General features: G+C 40.2%; 1 protein-coding gene across 1 annotated transcript in view; it reads left to right on the plus strand.

Annotated features, from left to right (window-relative positions):
* Nucleotides 1-17,313, plus strand: part of tanc1b (tetratricopeptide repeat, ankyrin repeat and coiled-coil containing 1b) — a 127,137-nt gene extending 109,824 nt beyond the window's left edge. Inside the window, exons 19-26 of the mRNA XM_042494126.1 lie at nucleotides 7,459-7,592; nucleotides 9,275-9,398; nucleotides 9,527-9,702; nucleotides 9,870-10,002; nucleotides 10,919-11,010; nucleotides 12,808-12,954; nucleotides 14,389-14,489; nucleotides 14,599-17,313. Of these exons, the coding sequence (XP_042350060.1) occupies nucleotides 7,459-7,592; nucleotides 9,275-9,398; nucleotides 9,527-9,702; nucleotides 9,870-10,002; nucleotides 10,919-11,010; nucleotides 12,808-12,954; nucleotides 14,389-14,489; nucleotides 14,599-16,195 (2,504 nt within the window). The 3' untranslated portion in view covers nucleotides 16,196-17,313. The remainder of the gene's footprint in view (nucleotides 1-7,458; nucleotides 7,593-9,274; nucleotides 9,399-9,526; nucleotides 9,703-9,869; nucleotides 10,003-10,918; nucleotides 11,011-12,807; nucleotides 12,955-14,388; nucleotides 14,490-14,598) is intronic.
* The last annotated feature ends 2,013 nt before the right edge of the window (nucleotides 17,314-19,326 follow it).

The raw sequence follows: 19,326 nt of genomic DNA on the forward strand, positions 1-19,326 counted from the left end.
CATGTTCACACAAATGTGACTTACAAAAAAAAACAACAGGCGTAAACATGAAATTATACTGACATCATCAGGACCCATATGGGGAAATCAAATTTTGGACTGACTGCAGCACTTTATTGTTTCTGATGTGCATATTTATGTTCTTTTATATCAAAAAGATATCATGAAGAAACAACTGATTGTAAATATTATTAGTATAATTAGACTGCAAAGTGTCTGCATGGTGTGAATAAATGACTAACAGCTAGAGACAGGAAAGGAAAGAAGGTGTCTTATACAATAACGTTTTGCAGCTTATTACTGTGCGATCACTGTCACGCACTTTCTAATGCACTTAATGAACTGACAGCACACAGTTACAAGCGCATCAGTTTTAAGAGCTTTTTGATGAAAATATTTGTGCTGATGTGCATATGTGTTACCATGGTTACCAGTGATTTCCATGAATAGGTTATGCACATGACCTTATACAGATCAATTATAAGATTGCTGACAGATTTCATGACCAGGTGATGGATTCATTAGCAGTTGAGCTTTCGAAATCATGCTAAAATCTCAGATCTGCTATTATAAAATTATGTGGTCGGTTCATTTTGCTTTCACACCACAAACAAACCCCAGTGGAGTGCAATTTGAAGCCGACTGAGACCCACCTTTTCAAGCAGTCTCAGTCCTGTTGTTTGGTCCACACCAGGGTTCAACTGACAACTTTCACACCAGCCCAGATAAACAGTACTAACAGGGCAAACAGGCCGGTGCTTATTTTAACTAAAGCAAACAGGTTAGGTATGAAAGCACACTCAAATCTTTATGTATGTATTTAGCTGTAGGTATCAGCTGAACCTTTTTTTCCTGAGAAAATTGTTGGAACTGCTAGAAAGTTTGTGCCTCTGCCTGATTAAAGTTGAGTGATGACAGAAAGTGAGAGACAGAGTTCGCCAATCAGGAGTAGATGTTGTGGACAGTGGCTGTTGTTGATGGCCTGCTCAAAGCCATTTGAGATTGATTGAGATTGATTGAGGAAATGGTACAGACAGACATGTGGAGCAGCAGGGAGCAGTATGAAATCTAAAAGCAGCAAGTAGCTGTCAAGTATAAATGAAAGCTGGACAAAGTAGCAGAGAACAATGTTTAGTTTGACAGAAATTAGGGCTGCGTGATGTGCAGAAAATTAAATATTACAATATTTTATCAAAATATCTCAATAGTGATATTGCAACTGTATTGTAGGTTGGACTAATTTAGCTTTGACAAAATATTTACATGATGAGATTTTTGATAATCAGTAATGTGGATGTAAAAACTAAGGAGATAAAGACAAATAATAGGACAGTTAGAACAGTCTGGTAAATTACATTACTTTACAGTAATCAGGGTTCCCAGGGTCATGGAAAACCTGGAAAAGTAATAGATTAGATTTCACATTGTCATTTTCGAGGCCTGGAATAGTCATGGAATTAATAAAAATCATCAAACGCTTTGGTAAAACTCACAGAATTTTGTTGTGTGTAATAAAATGTACTGTTACAGTAATCAGGGGATAGATTAATGTCAGATTTATTTTGTACAAGTTAGCTGTTGGCATAACATAGCTCTGATATGTGTTGGCTTAGCAGTGTGCATGATGTATTGTTCCAGCATATACATAATGTTGTGTAATAGTTGCATTGAAGTATGTGCAATGTCAAGTGAGACAAATTAACTCAACTCATTTGCTGCTTGATACAAATGGAAAAGTGCATGGTTCCCATTTTCCATGACTAATACCGGCCACGCCTTCAGTTTTAAGACCCGTTAGGTATATATGTGACATAGTGTGGAGGCGTTTGTTATGGGAAGCTCCTCTGTGTTTGTGTAGAGAAGTACTGTAACCAGGCTGGTTAGTGCCACAGACACAGTTAAGCACACCCTTTTCCAAAAAATAAATTTTATTATGGGTCATTGAAAAGTTTTGAAATTTTATCCTTGAAAATATGTGGGAACCCTTTCTAATGCAGCCCTTAAAACCAGGAAAAGACAACACTTCATACTAGATTACGATATCCAAAATCTATGAAGATGTCTAGCCTTATATCACAATATCAATGTAATATCAGTACATTGCCCAACCATAACAGAAATAACACCCTTTGGAAAGATCCAGGCATGAAGTGGTCATAACAATATTTATTTGCACACCTGCTTTGTTTTCTGGTTCCCGGCTTAAGTACTAAAAATATTTCAGAAACATGATGAGTTTCAGACCCGTGCTGTGTTAGAGCTGCATTTTTTCTTGTGAATGTTATGAAATGTTGGACACCTTTGAAACGTTTGTCTCTCATCTCCAGTGTGAGCTTTTGCTCTGAGACTTAAGTGATCCGGTGCTATAAATGTTCAAATCGCACCCCCTCTTGTTTGACAACAGTGTTTGATGCTTTTTTTGCACAATCAAACTAGAATAGATGTTGGAAAAAGGGAGAATTTTAATAATAGTCTCTTTGTGACTGTCTCAGTTGTAAGATAGCAAGATTTTAGCACGAAAAGTTTGGTGCTACAGGATTGTAGGTCAGCCTATTTAGTAGTGAGGCTGTCCACAATGTGGTTAACTGGTGCTCGTGCCCTGCTCAATGACTGCAGGACCCTATTACAGTCCTGGGACAAAGAGTTGTCCCTCTGAAATATTCCTTTGTAAAGCCGCTGCTCTGTTTCCACTGATATGACTGGAATCTGTTACAAGTGGAACAGCTGCCTTCTCGTTAGTGAAAACATAATACCCAAAGCTTTGAGTTGTATTGCTAAGCCCGATGTGTAACCTGGATATGACTATTGCTGTGAATAATAGTAATCAAACTCTTTTAGAGCCACCTGAAGCTCCTGCGGTATTTACCTCTCAGCACTATTTGCAAACTGGGTGTAAAATCACAGCCAGCACCTCTTGGTGTGATTTCTGAAGTAATGAAATATGAGGTCACAGGTAGCAATAGATGAGTGCTAAGCCATGGCACCACTAACCTGCAACAAAGTGACTTCCAAACCCTTGATATGACCATATATTCAATTATTTTTGCACCCACGTGACACTTATTTAAATTTAAAATGAGATCCAGGCTCATCTGCATTCAGGGAAAATACAAAAGTAAACACAATTGCGACCATAATGGTTTTTGGATTTTGTTTTGTTCACTTGGTTGTTTTTTGGGGAGGGGGGGGGCAGCTTTTTTCTGCAGACACGAAATGAATATTTAGTGGTGTATAACAGAGAGGAGTTCACTAAAGACAGTAAAAATGACTCCGCTCATGCTGGCTGGACGCAAACACCAGAAATGATTAGCACTGGGCGACATATTAAATCTTTGTTTCACCTCAAATCCCTTTTCTACCATTCAGCGTGCCGATTTAATAATCCAACCTGGTAGCAGCCGGCGCTCTGAATGCCAAAACACGACAAAGTTCCTGCAGTATCCCCTCTAAAACCGGGCATTCATCGTCGCCTCTGAAACAATTCTCAGATAACAACCTGTCTCTGTGAAGATGCATTTCATATTTAAAATTCAATGGAATATTACATCTCTATGCAAATAGGCCCACTGTCTCGTGTGTTTAAAAAGAGGCAGATTGAATTGCACATCTGTGCAAGCTCCATCGTTTAAAATCCCCTCTTAGGATGCAAAACTCTCCCCGGTTATGCAAAGAAAGGTACATTAACTGCACAGAATCACTCATGTTGTTGTCAACACACAGCAGCAGGCTCAAGGCAAAGCCCAGCAAATTCTTGTGTTGCACAAGTGTAAGCCTTTGATATGTATCATTTTGTGATACATTTTGTTGTTTCTACCCTGTTGTGTGTACTGATTACTATAGACCATCCTCTGGCATTGTGTTGGACATTATAGAAATGTGTATATAAATATATAACATCTTATGACGACTGCAGTAGCCAGTGGGTTCATGTGTGTATATTAATCTTGTCAGTTGTTGTCATGGCAATATTCCATTTAAATAACAGATTTCTTTTATCTGAGGCAGAATTCAAAAGCAATTTGACATCATCTATTTGGTGGTCAGGGCTTTTCTGTGTTGAGTTTGTGTGTTTATGCTGATTTAGATTTCAAGTTTGCTAGACTCAGGGCTCTCAAGGTACAGGAGAATAGCTGCCCAACGCTCTTAATACTGTAGTTAGAATGGCTTAAATACAGAGGACAAATTCTGAATATGAGCAGTATGAAATGCACATTAGGTCTTTATTCCTCTGTGCACTGCTTTGCTGTTCTTTTCTTTCATATGCACAAAGAGTGCAAGTCTTCCTACAGTATAATAACAGCACAGCATGAGCTAACCCAGGCAGCTATTTGTGGGTTTGCTCAGGTGCCTGGGGAAAGAAAATGCTCTTTATTCTCGCATCAAGTGACAAACACCTGCATTTTTACTGTGAGCACTGAAACCAACACTGTGGATTGTTTTCACATGAGGAGAAATTTTTGACGAGCTTTATTTATCAGCATTTTGTAGAAAAGATTATTCATCCAGATGATCGTGCATCAACAGGAAGGTGAATTATATACATGGATAAATAAATGCTTCTGAATTTAAAAAAAATAATATTATGAGCTTCAGGAAATTTGGCTCCTTTCTTGCCTCTAGTTTCTTCCCTTTAATGCAGAGCAATTACAATAAAAAATATCAGATAATAGAATTTAAAATTTGTTAAAAAAGGTGAAACCAAGGCAAAGTATGCCTTTGTGTTAAGCATAAATGCATTTTTTAAAAATGTATTTGCATCGCCTAAGTCTTCAGGCAAAGCAATCTTGCCATTTTGCAGATAACATCAATGTCTCAGTGTTGCCTTTTACAAGTTGCTTGCAACCTTTTGTAATAGGCATTTTACCCATCATTGAATTATACGTAATTGATTTATTTATTAATTCTACCCTTGGGGAAAATGTAATCCATGACATTAGCAAGAAAAATGGAAAAATCCCAAACTCTGTTTGGAAATGATTATTTAGAGTCTTTTATCAGCGTTGGTCAAAAGCCTCCAGGTTGTTTATCTGCAAAGCTTTGGTTTAAATGCCAGGTCACAACCTCCTAGTTGTAGTTGTTGGTGTGTCCTGGGTTTCTCCAGCCTGGTGGTGAAGTGTTGGTGGATAAGGACATTATTGTGTGTTTACTTTGTAAATCTGTGTTATCAGACAGTGATTCAGAGTCTCCTCCGGAGGACACTATCAAGGCAGCTATGTAGGTGGGCTACAGCAGTAAGCAGAGCAGGGTTGAGTCAGGCTGATGAATAGCTTACAAAACATAAGATAAAATAAGACTTTATTGATAATGAAGTCAGAAAAGCATTTACTGTTGACTTAAAGGAAAACATTATGCCCCAAAACAGCGTTTGTATATCACTTACTTACCCTGTGTTATGTTGGATTTGCGAAGAAAACTCTGTTTTTCTTGCATGTTTCCATGGTGAAATGAGAATCCAAAGACTCAGAAAGTTCTTGTTTAGCAAAACAGAAAAACTACATCAAAACATGCTTTAATCTCTCACACAGTTTGTGCAGTATAATCCAAGTCTCATTTATCCAGTTGTAGACTCAGTACTTCCCAAACACTTGCATATTAACTTGTAAGGTGCACTGCTAACCAATGTGTTAGGGCTAATTCATGCTCATCGTTAGATAAGTGTGTGGACGCGGATGGAGATTTCTCTCGATTCTTTTTATCGCCATTTGTAAATGTTTTCTTAACGCTTACGGATATAGATGAAATGGAGCAGTACTACCAGATTGTGGTGGCAGTAGTAGTTAAGCGAGATAAAACTGTAGGGGATGGTGGAGCAGGACGAATTGAAAAGATGGTAAAAAGAATTCTCTATCCACATGTTATGATGTATTTATTGGCCTCACAGACCACAGCTGTCCACCTCGTAAAAAGTACATTACTACAACTCTTCTGACTCCGCCCTTTAGTGCCATCTAGTGGCTGTATCTGTGGCAACATAAAGGACGCATGGAAGTATGAGGAGAGTGACATTTACGACGTTTGAAATGGGTGTATATATTTTGTATGTAAAGAGAGTATAAATGAGTGTTTATTCTGATTGTTTATACTGTTTGTACTTAAGTGTTTTACATAGTAAGGTGTTTTTATTGATAATGTATGTGTTTGGGAAGTACTGAGCAAATAAGACTGTATAAATGAGACGGATTATACTGCACAAGTTGTTTTCGACATAGTTTTGCTACTTCATCAAGACTCTTTTTTTCAATTTTGGCTTCTTCATTCAGAATGGATGCAAGAAAAGTGGTTATTGTCAGAAATTGAACAGAAACAAAACGGGGGGAGTAACTGATATACATTTGGGGGTTGAAGTATTCTTTTAACATGAAGATATGGGAATGGCACTGAGCATGGTGAACTTCCAAAAATAATGTGAGTTATGTTAAACCAGGTGTCCCTTTCAGACATCAACAAACTGTACAGCTGTTGATAGTTTGTTTGGTTGTAATTCAGCATGATCACAGGTGCTGTTAATGTTGCTCCCTGGAGCCTAACAGAGCCTAAGTTTAGCTGCTGGCAGTCATTGTTCTCCACTGTGCTGTGTGTGATGATATCCATATTTTGAGCAGATGGAGGGCGGTGGTTGTTTGGCTCTGATGACTGTTCATCCAGATGGATGATGTCAGTCAGATAAGGAGGCTCAGCGGCTCCTTAAATCTCTCCGAGGTGACTGTGAGAGCAGAGCTGTTCCCATTCTTACGGTGGATCTCACTCTGTTGTGATAAGCAGCGCTCATTTAAGACTGGCCCATCTGCTGCCATACGTCAGCAACGGAACTGTAAGCATTGAAAATTTCAAGAATCTGTCATTGTTTTCTTCACAGACCCAAATACAAGCACAATTTATGTCTTTGTTTCATTTGACGCAGTTAATTCCAGTTAAGCGTGTTCTGAAAAAAGATACAAAATATCAACAAGAATGGGTGTTTAACAGAGTTGTTTGACTTTGTTGTCTAATGTTTGTCTGTTGATGCATAAAATAACTGGATTCTCATCTTTCTGAACAAGGCCTGGGGAGCTGGCGGCAGGAATTTAATGAGTTTAATAAGCATAGCATAATTGTCTGTTTTTAAACTCAATTAGCACCAAACATTAGCCTGCTTTTCTCCACTCGTCTTTGAAGAATAGGAGGGATTCTGGGATTGCAAGCACTATTTGTTCCCGAGCCTTTTTACTTGCACTTACTTGTTGGTTATTAAAGATGTGCAGGATTTTGCGCTCCTGGACAGCACAAGACTTTATGTTCTGTACATGTAATCGTGTTCACTAATCTTCTTGTTATACGGTGACCTCTCTGGCTTTATGTTGTTATGTGTTAAAATTCTAATTCTCAACACTGTACTGTACTCTTACCTTAACTTGTTCCTCTGTATGGAGCTAAATAAAGAAGTCAGACCTAACGTCTCCTCCCTTGTACTCTCTTTAGCCTTGACGGCAGCAGCAGGCCGAGGGAAGATGGAGGTGTGCGGCTTCCTGTTGGAGCAAGGGGCAGTGGTGCAGCAGGTCAACCGGCGGGGGGTGTCTCCTCTTTTCTGCGCCGTCAGACAGGGGCACTGGCAGGTGAGACACACTGAGTGGCTCTTTTGTGCCATACAGACTCTCCCTCTATATCCACAGCAACCACACTGCTTCAAACTACAATTACACCTCAGCATTTTCTTCCCCTCTATCCTCCAACAGAGTGTGGCATTTTAATGTTGTATTGTGTAGGTTTTACGTCCTGCCCTCAGAGTTGTCTGTGGTCTAATTGTTTCCTGTGACAGAGTCATGGCCCCTGCTAAATGAACAGTATTGTGGGTGTTCTGTGCACTTGGGGTCAGATGCATAAAACTGTAGATTCACGACTAAAACCTGCAGATATGCATACGCGTTCTTTATGTCAGACTTATAAAGCCGTGTGTACACGTATCTGTGTTGTATTTTTTGATAGTTGTAGAGCTGGGCGCACGTGCATCAGCCCCATTTCCACACCCAAAGTCAGCCTTAAATGGACATAGGAGTCCCCTGAAATATCAGTTTGCATGTAGAAACGTGCGTCTGCTCCACCAGTTATTTGACCTGTTAATGAGGAATGGCAAAGAAAGTGAAATTTCACAGACTGTGTCACATCGGCGGCAGTGGTGAAATGTAACTAAGTACATTTACTTAAGTACTGGACTTAAGTACAAAATTGATCTACATTTACTTTAGAGGGAAAGATAACTTCAGTTACTAGTTACCTTACAATACAATACCTTACATATGTTACTTGCGCACATATATGAAAATATGAGTGCAGATGAAATAATTAGTCAGTTGACTAGATAATTAATGGGCAACTACTTTGCTAATCTTTTAAAGCATTTTTCATGTAAAAACATGTCATGGATCCTACATTTCAAATATAAGGTCTTGCTGCTTTTCCTTCAATTATTTTTTTTTTATTATTAAATTGGTCTGATTTTTTTTGCATTGAGTACATTTACTTTTAATACTTGAATATGATCACACTTACATAGTTTTACTCAAGTAAAATTTTTAATGCAGGGCTTTTACTAGTAACAGAGTATTTTTACAGGTTGGTATAAGTACTTAAGTAAAGGACCTGAATACTTCTTCCACTGTCAGCGAGGTTCTGTACCAGACCAGCTGTCATTACAAACAGCTGTGGCTATTCTCTGCGTGCATACCACTATTTTATCTCAGTTTGGCAAAACATCATCTTGATAAAATCTCAGTCATCATTATTAAATGTTGAAGGATGATGATTGAATGAAGGATGATTAATGATTCATCCATGGCACTTACGTTGAAACAGACTTTGAAATGCTTCACAATTTAGGATGAAATAAATTACTGTTAACAGGAGATTATGGCTCAAATGTTTATAGTAAGAATTGTGAAATCCACCACTTAAATTAATCAAAATTGATTTCATAAAATGCACCTTTGATTGACATTTTAAAGAATGTTGTGTAGACTGCAGAAATAATGACACAATTAGTGAAATTGGAAAACCGCCTAAAAACAATGTTACCCATCTCTCACTTCAATGTCCTCATAATATCACCTGCTGCTATTTCAGATAGTGTGTGTACACTGATCTGACGAACATACTGTCTTCATAAATTCCAGTTTATGTGTGGGTAGGCGTGGTTTTATGCACATGCATTGTTTACACATAATGCCCCTGGATGTGTGTGATTTTTTTTTCTTTCTTTAAAGATGTTTGGTCACTGACTGGTCTCTTGTCTGTTTCCTAGATTGCAGAGCTGCTGTTGCAACATGGTGCAGACATTAACATCAGTGACAAGCAGGGCCGGACCCTCCTCATGGTGGCCGCTTGTGAGGGTCACCTGAGCACCGTCGAGTTTCTGCTTTCTAAAGGTGAGCTCCTACAACATCACCGCCGCTTATCATTAAGTCTCAGTCACCAAGAAATTACCAGGCAGTGAATACTCATTAGATCAATATTTAATATGGGTGTTATTGAATGACTATTGTTTATCTCAAAGGTGCATCTTTGACTTCAATGGACAAGGAGGGGCTGACCCCCCTGAGCTGGGCATGTTTAAAAGGACACAAGAATGTAGTGCAGTTTTTGGTGGAAAAAGGAGCAGTCATTGACCATACGGACAAAAACGGACGAACTCCGCTGGACCTTGCTGCCTTCTATGGAGATGCAGAGATTGTAAGTGACATTAGTTTAATATGCACAACACTGGTGCACAAAAACACACAATTAGCCTTAGCTGAGAGCGTCCCTGTGCCAAAATTGAACACACACTGTTCCGTGTTAGGCTAGCTTGTGACTGTCAACACAGTGAGTTTTTAAGTGTTGCCGCTGTCGTCCTGTAGGTCCAGTATTTGGTGGAGAGAGGAGCAGTGATAGAGCATGTGGACTATAGTGGGATGAGGCCTCTGGATCGGGCCATAGGCTGTCGCAACACGTCGGTGGTGGTTACTCTACTGAAGAAAGGCGCCAAGCTGGGTAAGTACAATGCTTAGAAAAAAAATATATGACCAGATGTAATAAAACCTCCTGGAAATGTAGAGCGTTTCTTTTATGCACCCGTAAGGAGCTGTGTGTGCAGATTCTCGGTGCTGTCAGTTAAGTCACCACTTAGTCAGCTGTCACTCCTGTGGCCTCTAGAAAGCGTCCGTGGTCTGCTGAGCTCCTTCACGTCTCAGTAAACACACAGAGACTCGCAGTATGTTGTTTAGCCTCCATGTCGAGCTTGTTTCTGTCTCGCTCAGTATCTCGTGGTACTAAGAATACGATCAGACTAATTTTGTGGAATGTTGTGGAAAAACCCTGTTTCCATTCCTGCTCCTCACTCACTGCTCGGCTTGTGTGTGTGTGTAGGCTCACTTAAACCGGTATGTAAGTGTGTGTGTGTCATTCTTTTTCTCCCTTGTGTGCTGCTTGGCTAATTTAAGAATGTGACTTATCACCTAAATGACATTCATAGAGCTATCTGGGTCTGCAGCTTATCTCCAGTGCACTCTGCTGTCTTTGAAAAAAAATAGTAATGGGCATAACCCATACATTTTCTTTCATTACAGTTAACACTGCATGCATTTTCTGCTGAAAACACATGGCAAATTAAAGCTGAGTGACATGTAATTGTATAGTGTCACGCTATACTCTGTAACCCTTTTTTCTTTCACTACAAATGACTCCCCTTGCTGTCGCATGACCTTTTTTCTCTTCACTCTTTCCCTCCTAACTCTTTCTAAACTGCCTTCAATAAACTAAGGCCACAGAACATCACCTTACGATCGATCAGGTACAATCTTTAGGTAACTTTACCTTGTACCAATTTCCAGAGAATACAGCGACCATCTGTTGGCACCAGCAACAACAACATAACACACTCTTTTCTCCCACTCCTCTGCACCCACAGGGAACGCTGCTTGGGCCATGGCTACTTCCAAGCCTGATATCCTGATCATCCTCCTGCAGAAGCTGATGGAGGAGGGAAACCTGCTTTACAAGGTAATGTCGAACTGGCAAAAAAAAATTACACAAGCCTCTTTTACACTGCCTCTTGAAGGTAGGAAGTTTGGCTGTTTTTTGATATACTTGACATACTATATAAGAACATTTTTCAACATGCAATACTAAGACTATTTTGGACATAATATACTGAGACTTTGTCAATAAAATTACACTCTGACTTTTGTCAATCCTGAGTTTTGCATTAGTTTTTTCGACATGATATACCAATACATTTTTGGAATACAATACTATGACTTTTTTAATACTTTTTCTGACATACTATAGTATAACTTTTGTTTACATACTTTACCAAGTCTTTCTCTGTGTTTTTTTTTTTTTTTTGCATGCTATACCATGACATTTTTCAACAAATTATGACTTTTTCAAAAATCTCTTAAACATGCTCTACTATGACTTTTGTGGACATGCTATACTCTGACTTTAACAAGTATTTCTTCGACATGCATACTATGTCATATTTCAACATGCTATACTTTGACAATAGGTTTTTTGACAGTATAGGTCAAGTTAATCGCAGTAAGCACAGCTGCATGTAACAGGAGGTTTAGTGGAATATTGATTTTCCTTAACCATGTACGGAAGCCCTAAGCAGACGTGGTTTTTTTTTTTTTTACAATCGATATAACGAGATATTTTCTCGTTATAACAAGATATTATCTCGTTATCTCGAGAAAATGGAGTTTGTTTTCCTGAGATATTATCATGTTATCTCGAGAAAACGAACTTTGTTTTCCCTAAATATTAAGTCGTTATCTCGAGAAAACGAACTATAACTTGAGATAACGAGATAATATCTCAGGAAAACAAACTCCGTTTTCTCGAGATAATGAGATAATATCTTGTTATATCGAGAAAACGGCTTGTAAAAAAAAAAAAAAAAACACGTCCGCTTAGGGCTTCCGTAACCATGTAAACATCTTATTAGAAATATTGTCTTTTTCAGAATAATAACAAAAAAGAAAGTGAAATATTTCTTATGCATTTAAATGTAGTCGACAAGGTGTAGGAAATCCTTAGAGGATAAGAATTACTGCTATATTATAATCATAAGTGCTTTGACAGACATTGCTATATCACAGTGACTGTAAATAATTCTTATTGTTTAGTTAATGCTGTCAAATGCATATAATGTCCACCAATCCTGATGTGTTAAATGTCTCGCCTGTCATGTTTCCTTTTCTCCCTGAACGCCGGCATACTATATAAAATCACACAATGGGGCGACATTATGATGGCTTAATTAAGGGTCTTGGTTGCGGCAGTATTGCTGGATCTCTGTGTAAAAGGATTGTACTGTGACCTGTTAAGAGCACTTTCCTGCCTGTTTCATGTTCCTTTAACTGCCCAGCTGTACTAAAGCACAAAAATTTAGCCAGAGTAATTGTCAGATGATATCATGTTTAAATGTGGAAGTGAAAAAAGCACTGAACAATAGCATGTAGCTAAGCACAACAATTAAGTATTCACCATCCTTTTGTAGCTCAGGCAAATGCAGAAATAAATAGATGTGTATGTTCTGCACCACTTACCAAAGGAGCCATGATCGATGCGTGACATTTAACAGATTGAGTTTGTGGCATAAAGGACAAACCTGTCAGGTGTTAGATGTGTGTGTTTTGTGTGATTGATGAGGGGGGAAGACTTGAGCAGGAGAATTGCTATTGCAGGAGTATCTGGTGAATACCTCTGCCCTGTTTCTCACCCCCACACACATTTCTCCTTTTGGTCCTGTCCTCTTCCTCACCGCTTGTTTGCCCTCCACGTGTCCTCCAGAAAGGGAAGATGAAGGAGGCAGCCCAGAGGTACCAGTACGCCCTGAGGAAGTTTCCTAGAGAAGGCTTTGGCGATGACCTGAAGGCATTTAAGGACCTGAGGGTCTCTCTGTACCTCAATCTCTCCCGCTGTCGCAGAAAAACCAATGTAAGCCTCTCAAGAGACACTCTACTTTTTTTTGCTCCTCAGCCTGTGCTGTATTTTTAGACTGATCCTTTAATGACTTTAAATAAGGTTTTCATTCACTGGAGGTTTATTTGTCTCCGAGTAATGAACATAATGGGGCATCATTAAATGGGTTTTTGGTTAGGAATTTTCTTTTTTTCAGACAAGCATTCCAAATTGTTTTGAAATGATTCAGAAAAAACATAAATCTATGGCTAGGACTGTGGCATGTGAAATTATTTGAGCATGTGTGGGCAGGGGAAGCTTGTTAGTGTTCAGATGGCAGCAGGGAGGAGGTGGGGAGAAAGCTACAAGCACAGTGGGCAATGGACTCAATCTCCTCAAATCTTGTTGTGAAACACTTCCGGCATGTGCCGGCCTGTGTGCTCAAACAGCCAGTTTAACTGAGCCCAACAGTTTTCTATTCAAATTGTCACCCAATGTATAAAGGGGTAGTTCTGATTCTTTGAAGTGGGGTTGTATGCGGTATCCATATTCAGTGTGTTACCTACAGTAGATATCAGAGAGCACAGCCCCAGTTCGGATAAGCAGGCAGGAATCTGACCTGGAAGCAACAAAACACATTTTAGCCACCCAAAAAAATTGTGTTTACTGTGTTTAGAATATTTTATTTGCTGTCATGCAGGTAAACGTAAGCTATGCTCTCTTCAAAGCCTACCTACCGAGGCAACAGTAGACCAGATGCTCCTGTGCTCCAAGACGTAAAATTAGAGCGTTTTTTTCAAAGTAGCATAGGAGCTCTGGAGATAGCTATATAACAGCTTCAAATCTTAGTTGGATTGAGTTGTCTGCTGGCCGGGTAAAGTGGTGAAATATCCTGTATATAGTGTGCACGCGCAGCAGTTCAGTGCTTAGCTTCGTGATGGTACAATCTCAATTCAAAATATCTGAACTATCCCTTTAACAGAATGATGAATTAAACAACTATTTTAGATGGGCTGGAAATGTTAAATATGACTGAAGCAAGGACGGCCGTTCTGTCTTTAAATTTCTGGATTATTGAAAAAAAAAGTTCTTCATAAAACTTTGTCTGCACAGTTCTTAGTCTTGTCATTAAGTCTAGCAGGAGGACTTTTGTAGCGAGCCAGCTGTTGAGGTGATTACATAGCGTGCGGAGACACAAGATTGATTGTGTGTTACCACAGCACCTGGAGTGCAGTGTTATCACTTAAACAGGGAGCATAAATGCTAGAGAGAAGTAGCATGAGCCAAATTCAACCATTACTTATTTACTACTAAAATACAGTTTTGTCCTCAAAGAAAGACTTAACAGGCTGCAAGGATGAAACGTGTTTACTGTATATTTTAAAACGTTTATTTCTGTAATTGAAACTCAGCCACATGTACTTAAATATCAACTGGTTGAGTAATTTATTGATTCTGTTCCTGTTGTAGGATTTTGGGATGGCTGAGGAGTTTGCAACAAAAGCACTGGAGCTGAAACCAAAATCCTACGAGGCCTACTATGCCCGCGCAAGAGCTAAAAGAAGCAGCAGGTAAACTATTGAGCGCAGCTCCAGAGCAGCTCCTGTGGTTGTTATTCGTGGTGAAATATATGCTCTGGATCCGGTAACAATGTTTCTCCTTACGCTCTCCAAACTACAGGCAGTTTACTGCCGCCCTGGCTGACCTGCACGAAGCAGCCAAGCTGTGCCCCAATAACCGGGAAATCCGTCGTTTGCTGGCTCGAGTAGAAGAGGAGTGTAAACAGATGCAGCGCACTCAAACTAAAGGAGGCCTTGCCGGGGCTGCCGCTGCTTCTAGCCAGGCGTCGGGAGGCCACGGGTCTGACCAGGAGCAGGATGAAGGACAGGAGGATCCCTCAGAGCACAGCCTTGCCAGGAGCGTGGAGGGACAAAGAGACATCCTGGAAGAGGAGGAGGAGGAGGAAGAAGAAGAGGAGGAGTCCTCGCTGCACAACCGGACAACTGAAGCCTGCTGGTCACAAAACAGTTATCCCTACAACAGAGTCTTACCCTCTGAGCCTGTCAGCAACAGTTTGGGACATCAGAGTCAGAGCCCCAATTCCCCCCCGGGCCCCAGCAGACTTCCCCCGCCCCGGTACCCTCGAGAGCACCGGGAGGCGCTGGCTCAGCAGGGTCTTGTCCTGCAGCCCACCAAGCAGGCCCAGATAGTCAAAACCAACCAGCATATGAGCGCCATGCAGGTTGGAGGAGGGGCTGTCGGGGGCCGTGTGTCAGGGGCCAAATCTCAGTATGCTCCCTCGAGTCCCTTACCGAGCCGACACATGTCCAGTGTGTTGAAACCAGGCCCAGGCATCGACATCAGCCCTCTGCCGCCCCCAGCGGATGAGCCCGTGTACGGGAACCGCATGTCACTGGCGGCTGCCTCCACCTCCATGGGTCACAGTTGTGAAAACGAGAGCCTCCATTCCTCCCAGGTGTCCTACCCGTCCTGCAGCAGCTCCAAGGGACTCGGACAAGACAGGTTGTCTGCCCACTCTGCATCCTCCCTGGACGGGTTGGCCTGCTCTGGTCCCGTGCCCCAGGGGAACCACACTGACCCCGGAAAAGAGGGGATGTGTGGTGCGACAGGATCACAGGGAGGAAGCAGCAGCAGCATGCGTGTGTCCAGCTCCACCAGCAGCCTGGCGTCCAGCAGCAGTCTGTCAGATAGCGGCAAGCTGGGACCGGACGTCCGCACCAAGATCTCTGACAAAACAAAGCACAGCCAACAGGCCAGTTCTGTGACAGAGTACAAACCCAGACCCTTCATGGGCATCACTGACAAGACGGCACGCTTTCAGCAGCAGCAGATTCAACAGCAGCAGCAGCACCACGGCTTGCAAAGTCACCCGAGCCTGCAGGCTGCCGGCCGCAGCTGGCTCAACCACTCATCTGACAGTCTTGTGTGTCACAACATGTCAGCGATGGGCCTGTTGCCCGTCGACTGTGAGCTGCCTTACGCCAAAACGGTGAGCACTTACCAGGAGCAGCACAAACCTCCACCACCTCAGGGTGCTATGGCAATGAGTAGCTTACAAAATGGCATGCATGCCAAGGAATTCACGGAGAAGTTCTGCCAAGCCGCCAACTGTTACAAAGAGTCCAAGCCAGCGCTGGCGATGCCGCACACGTTCATGGACAGTAAGCCGAAGCAGCCTGGCCTTGCCCGAGATAATCCTGCCATTCACGTAGCTTCAATGAAACCAAAGCGATCATTTATAGAGTCGAATGTGTAGAGATGTTTGTTTTATCTCTCGTACAGTCCATAACGCACACTAGCAAAAATCTAAAGTAAGGAGTTTTAATTTCTTTATCCGACCCCAAACCGAATAGTCTCACTTTTAAGCCTTGTGAGAAGCTTAGTTTGCAAGCTGTTTGTTTCCCTGTGTGAACACAGACGGCAGGCAGTGTACTGAATGCTCCAGATTTCTCTCCCCACCTGTCGCTTGTGGCTATCAGCTTCTGTTACATGACAACATGTCCGCCGTCATTCAGCCAAGCTGGAGACATTGCACTGAAGGAAGTATTTAGACATGCACTGTACAGTTCTCATCAACGCAACAGTGACAGCGAGCACTTTATACACACTTAGGCCGCTCAAGTGCTTAAACAACATATTCAGTTACAGCTTAATGTTATTACAGAACAGTTCGGAGTGAGTGACATGAGGTTCGACCTGTGTTCATCACGTCCATGGTGCTGAGAGAGGAGAAATAAGAGAAAGTCCTCAGTGAAGGTGGAAGAAAGTCTAAAAGGACGGGCATTCCTGTGTTTTACGAAGGATGTTATAGATCCTCTTGTGTATATTATATAAATATGTATTTTCTTTCTTTTCAGTGAAGATCTATGTTAAGTGTATTGACAAGTTCAGACTTGCGTATTTTGAGTTTTATGCACAATGTTGTTTAAATGGTGTTAAAGGTTCTTAAAAAGCATTTGTTCAATGTGTTTGTACATTATATAGAATCACCATTAACATTGAATTGAAATCCTTTCTGTATCTGCTTGTTGTTGCTGTCTAGTTTAATTTATTTACAGTGCCAATGGCTTGGTTAATTGTAAAAGCAATATATTTTATATAGTTATTTTTGCACAGCTAATAAGACATTTAATGATTCTCAATGAGTTTAAGTGTATGCTACAGTTGCAGTTTATATTACAGAGTTAAAAATATCTATAAAAACAAATTGGGGCACAGTGCCATCAGCTCTATTTTAATATGTACATTTAATGCAATTGTTGCCATGTTTTCAGTATTGTGAGCTTTATTAGCTGTGATCACATACTGTAATAGAACATTACTGCCATATCCACCACGGGAGACAGAAATAAAGACCCACTAAGGAAAAAACAATCAGGTCTGCTAGCTTGTGTTCTATAACACAGGGCCGAATAAATTAAGATGACATTTTATGATAATCATAAGCCTGAACAACCTGATTGTAAGAGTTACTGCAAAAAAAGCCTTGGGCAATGCAACGATTCAATGAAGTGACACTAAGATTTGCGGAACAGATGCTTCTGTGGCCTCAAATGGCAATGACAGGACAATGGCACATTAAATTTGCAATCATTTCTGATAAAGTATAGTGTGTTTCCTTTTTAAATTTGCGATAAAACTTATGAAGTAATTTTGTAAAATGTACACAGTAGAGAAAGAAAAGAAAAGTCATCCTCACAGTCACACAGCAATATCTGTCTAGTTCGCTCAAACTTGCCATCGCTGTCACATTGTGTATATGAACAAAGCTATGTTTTACAAAGAATGTGAATATGCATCTTGTCATCGACACGATCTTGTACGCACCCTCTTACCTATGTTACCATGTCATATTATAGAATGTCGAAAAAATGTCCAAAATCATTATGATGTAATATGTTTAAAAATTGACAGAAAACAGCATACTATAGTATGGTATATGGCGAAAAAATTTAAAAATGATATGTCCCATATATACCTGAAAGCCACATAAAATACAGTGCCAAAATACGTCACAGCATGCAATTTTACCAGAACTGCCCCGAATGTCATAATGTAGCATGTCGAAAATACGACTGAGAATGATAGTATAGTTAAAAATGTCAGTGGCATGCAATTTTGCAAAAACTTTCAAAAATGCCATAATAAAGCATATTGAAATAATGACCAAAGTAGCAGTACTATAGTTTTGGCAAAAATGTCAAAATGTGACGTCCCAAAAAAAGCTGAAAACAGTTCAAATCTGCATATAATAGCATGCTAAGACACACCATAGCATTAAAACATGCAAAAACTGCACAAAACACGATATTTTGGCATGTGAAAAAAAACGACCAAAAAACCAAGGCTATAGTATGGCAAAAATGTCAAAATTTGACCCGTCCCAAAATTAGCTGAAAACACCTCAAAACAGCATAAAATAGCATGCTGGGACACGCCATAGCATTAAAACTTGCAAAAACTGCACCAAAACATCATATTTTGGCTTGTCAAAAAAACGACCAAAAGAGCAAGGCTATAGTATGGCAAAAATGTCAAAATTTGACACGTCCCAAAAACAGCTGAAAACACATCAAAAAAGCATAAAAGAGCGTACTTAGACACACCATTACATTTGAAAGTGCAAATATGGTCAAAAACACTATAATTTTGCATGTCGAAAAAAACGACAAAAAAAAGCAAGGCTATAGTATGGCAAAAATGTCAAAATTTGACACGTCCCAAAATTAAATGAAAAAAACCTAAACACAACATAAAAGAGCATGCTGCGACACGCCATAGCATTAAAACATGCAAAAACGGCACCAAAACACGGTATTTTGGCATGTCAAAAAAACAACCAAAAAAGCAAGGCTATAGTACGGTAAAAATGTCAAAATTTGACATGTCCCAAAATTAGCTGAAAACACTTAAAAACAGCATAAAACAGCGTGCTGAGACACTCCATAGCATTTGAAAGTGCAAATATGGTCAAAAACACTATAATTTTGCATGTCGAAAAAAACGACCAAAAAAAGCAAGGCTATAGTATGGCAAAAATGTCAAAATTTGACCTGTCCCAAAATTAGCTGAAAACACCTAAAAACAGCATAAAAGAGCGTGCTGAGACACGCCATAGCATTTGAAAGTGCAAATATGGTCAAAAACACATGGTCAAAAACACTATAATTTTGCATGTCGAAAAAAACGACCAAAAAAAGCAAGGCTATAGTATGGCAAAAATGTCAAAATTTGACACGTCCCAAAATTAGCTGAAAACACCTCAAAACAGCATAAAATAGCGTGCTGGACACGCCATAGCATTAAAACATGCAAAAACTGCACCAAAACACATATTTTGGCATGTCGAAAAAAACGACAAAAAGCAAGGCTATAGTATGGCAAAAA

The sequence above is a fragment of the Plectropomus leopardus genome, chromosome 10 (genome assembly GCF_008729295.1).
Source record: "Plectropomus leopardus isolate mb chromosome 10, YSFRI_Pleo_2.0, whole genome shotgun sequence".
Classification (NCBI taxonomy): domain Eukaryota; kingdom Metazoa; phylum Chordata; class Actinopteri; order Perciformes; family Serranidae; genus Plectropomus; species Plectropomus leopardus.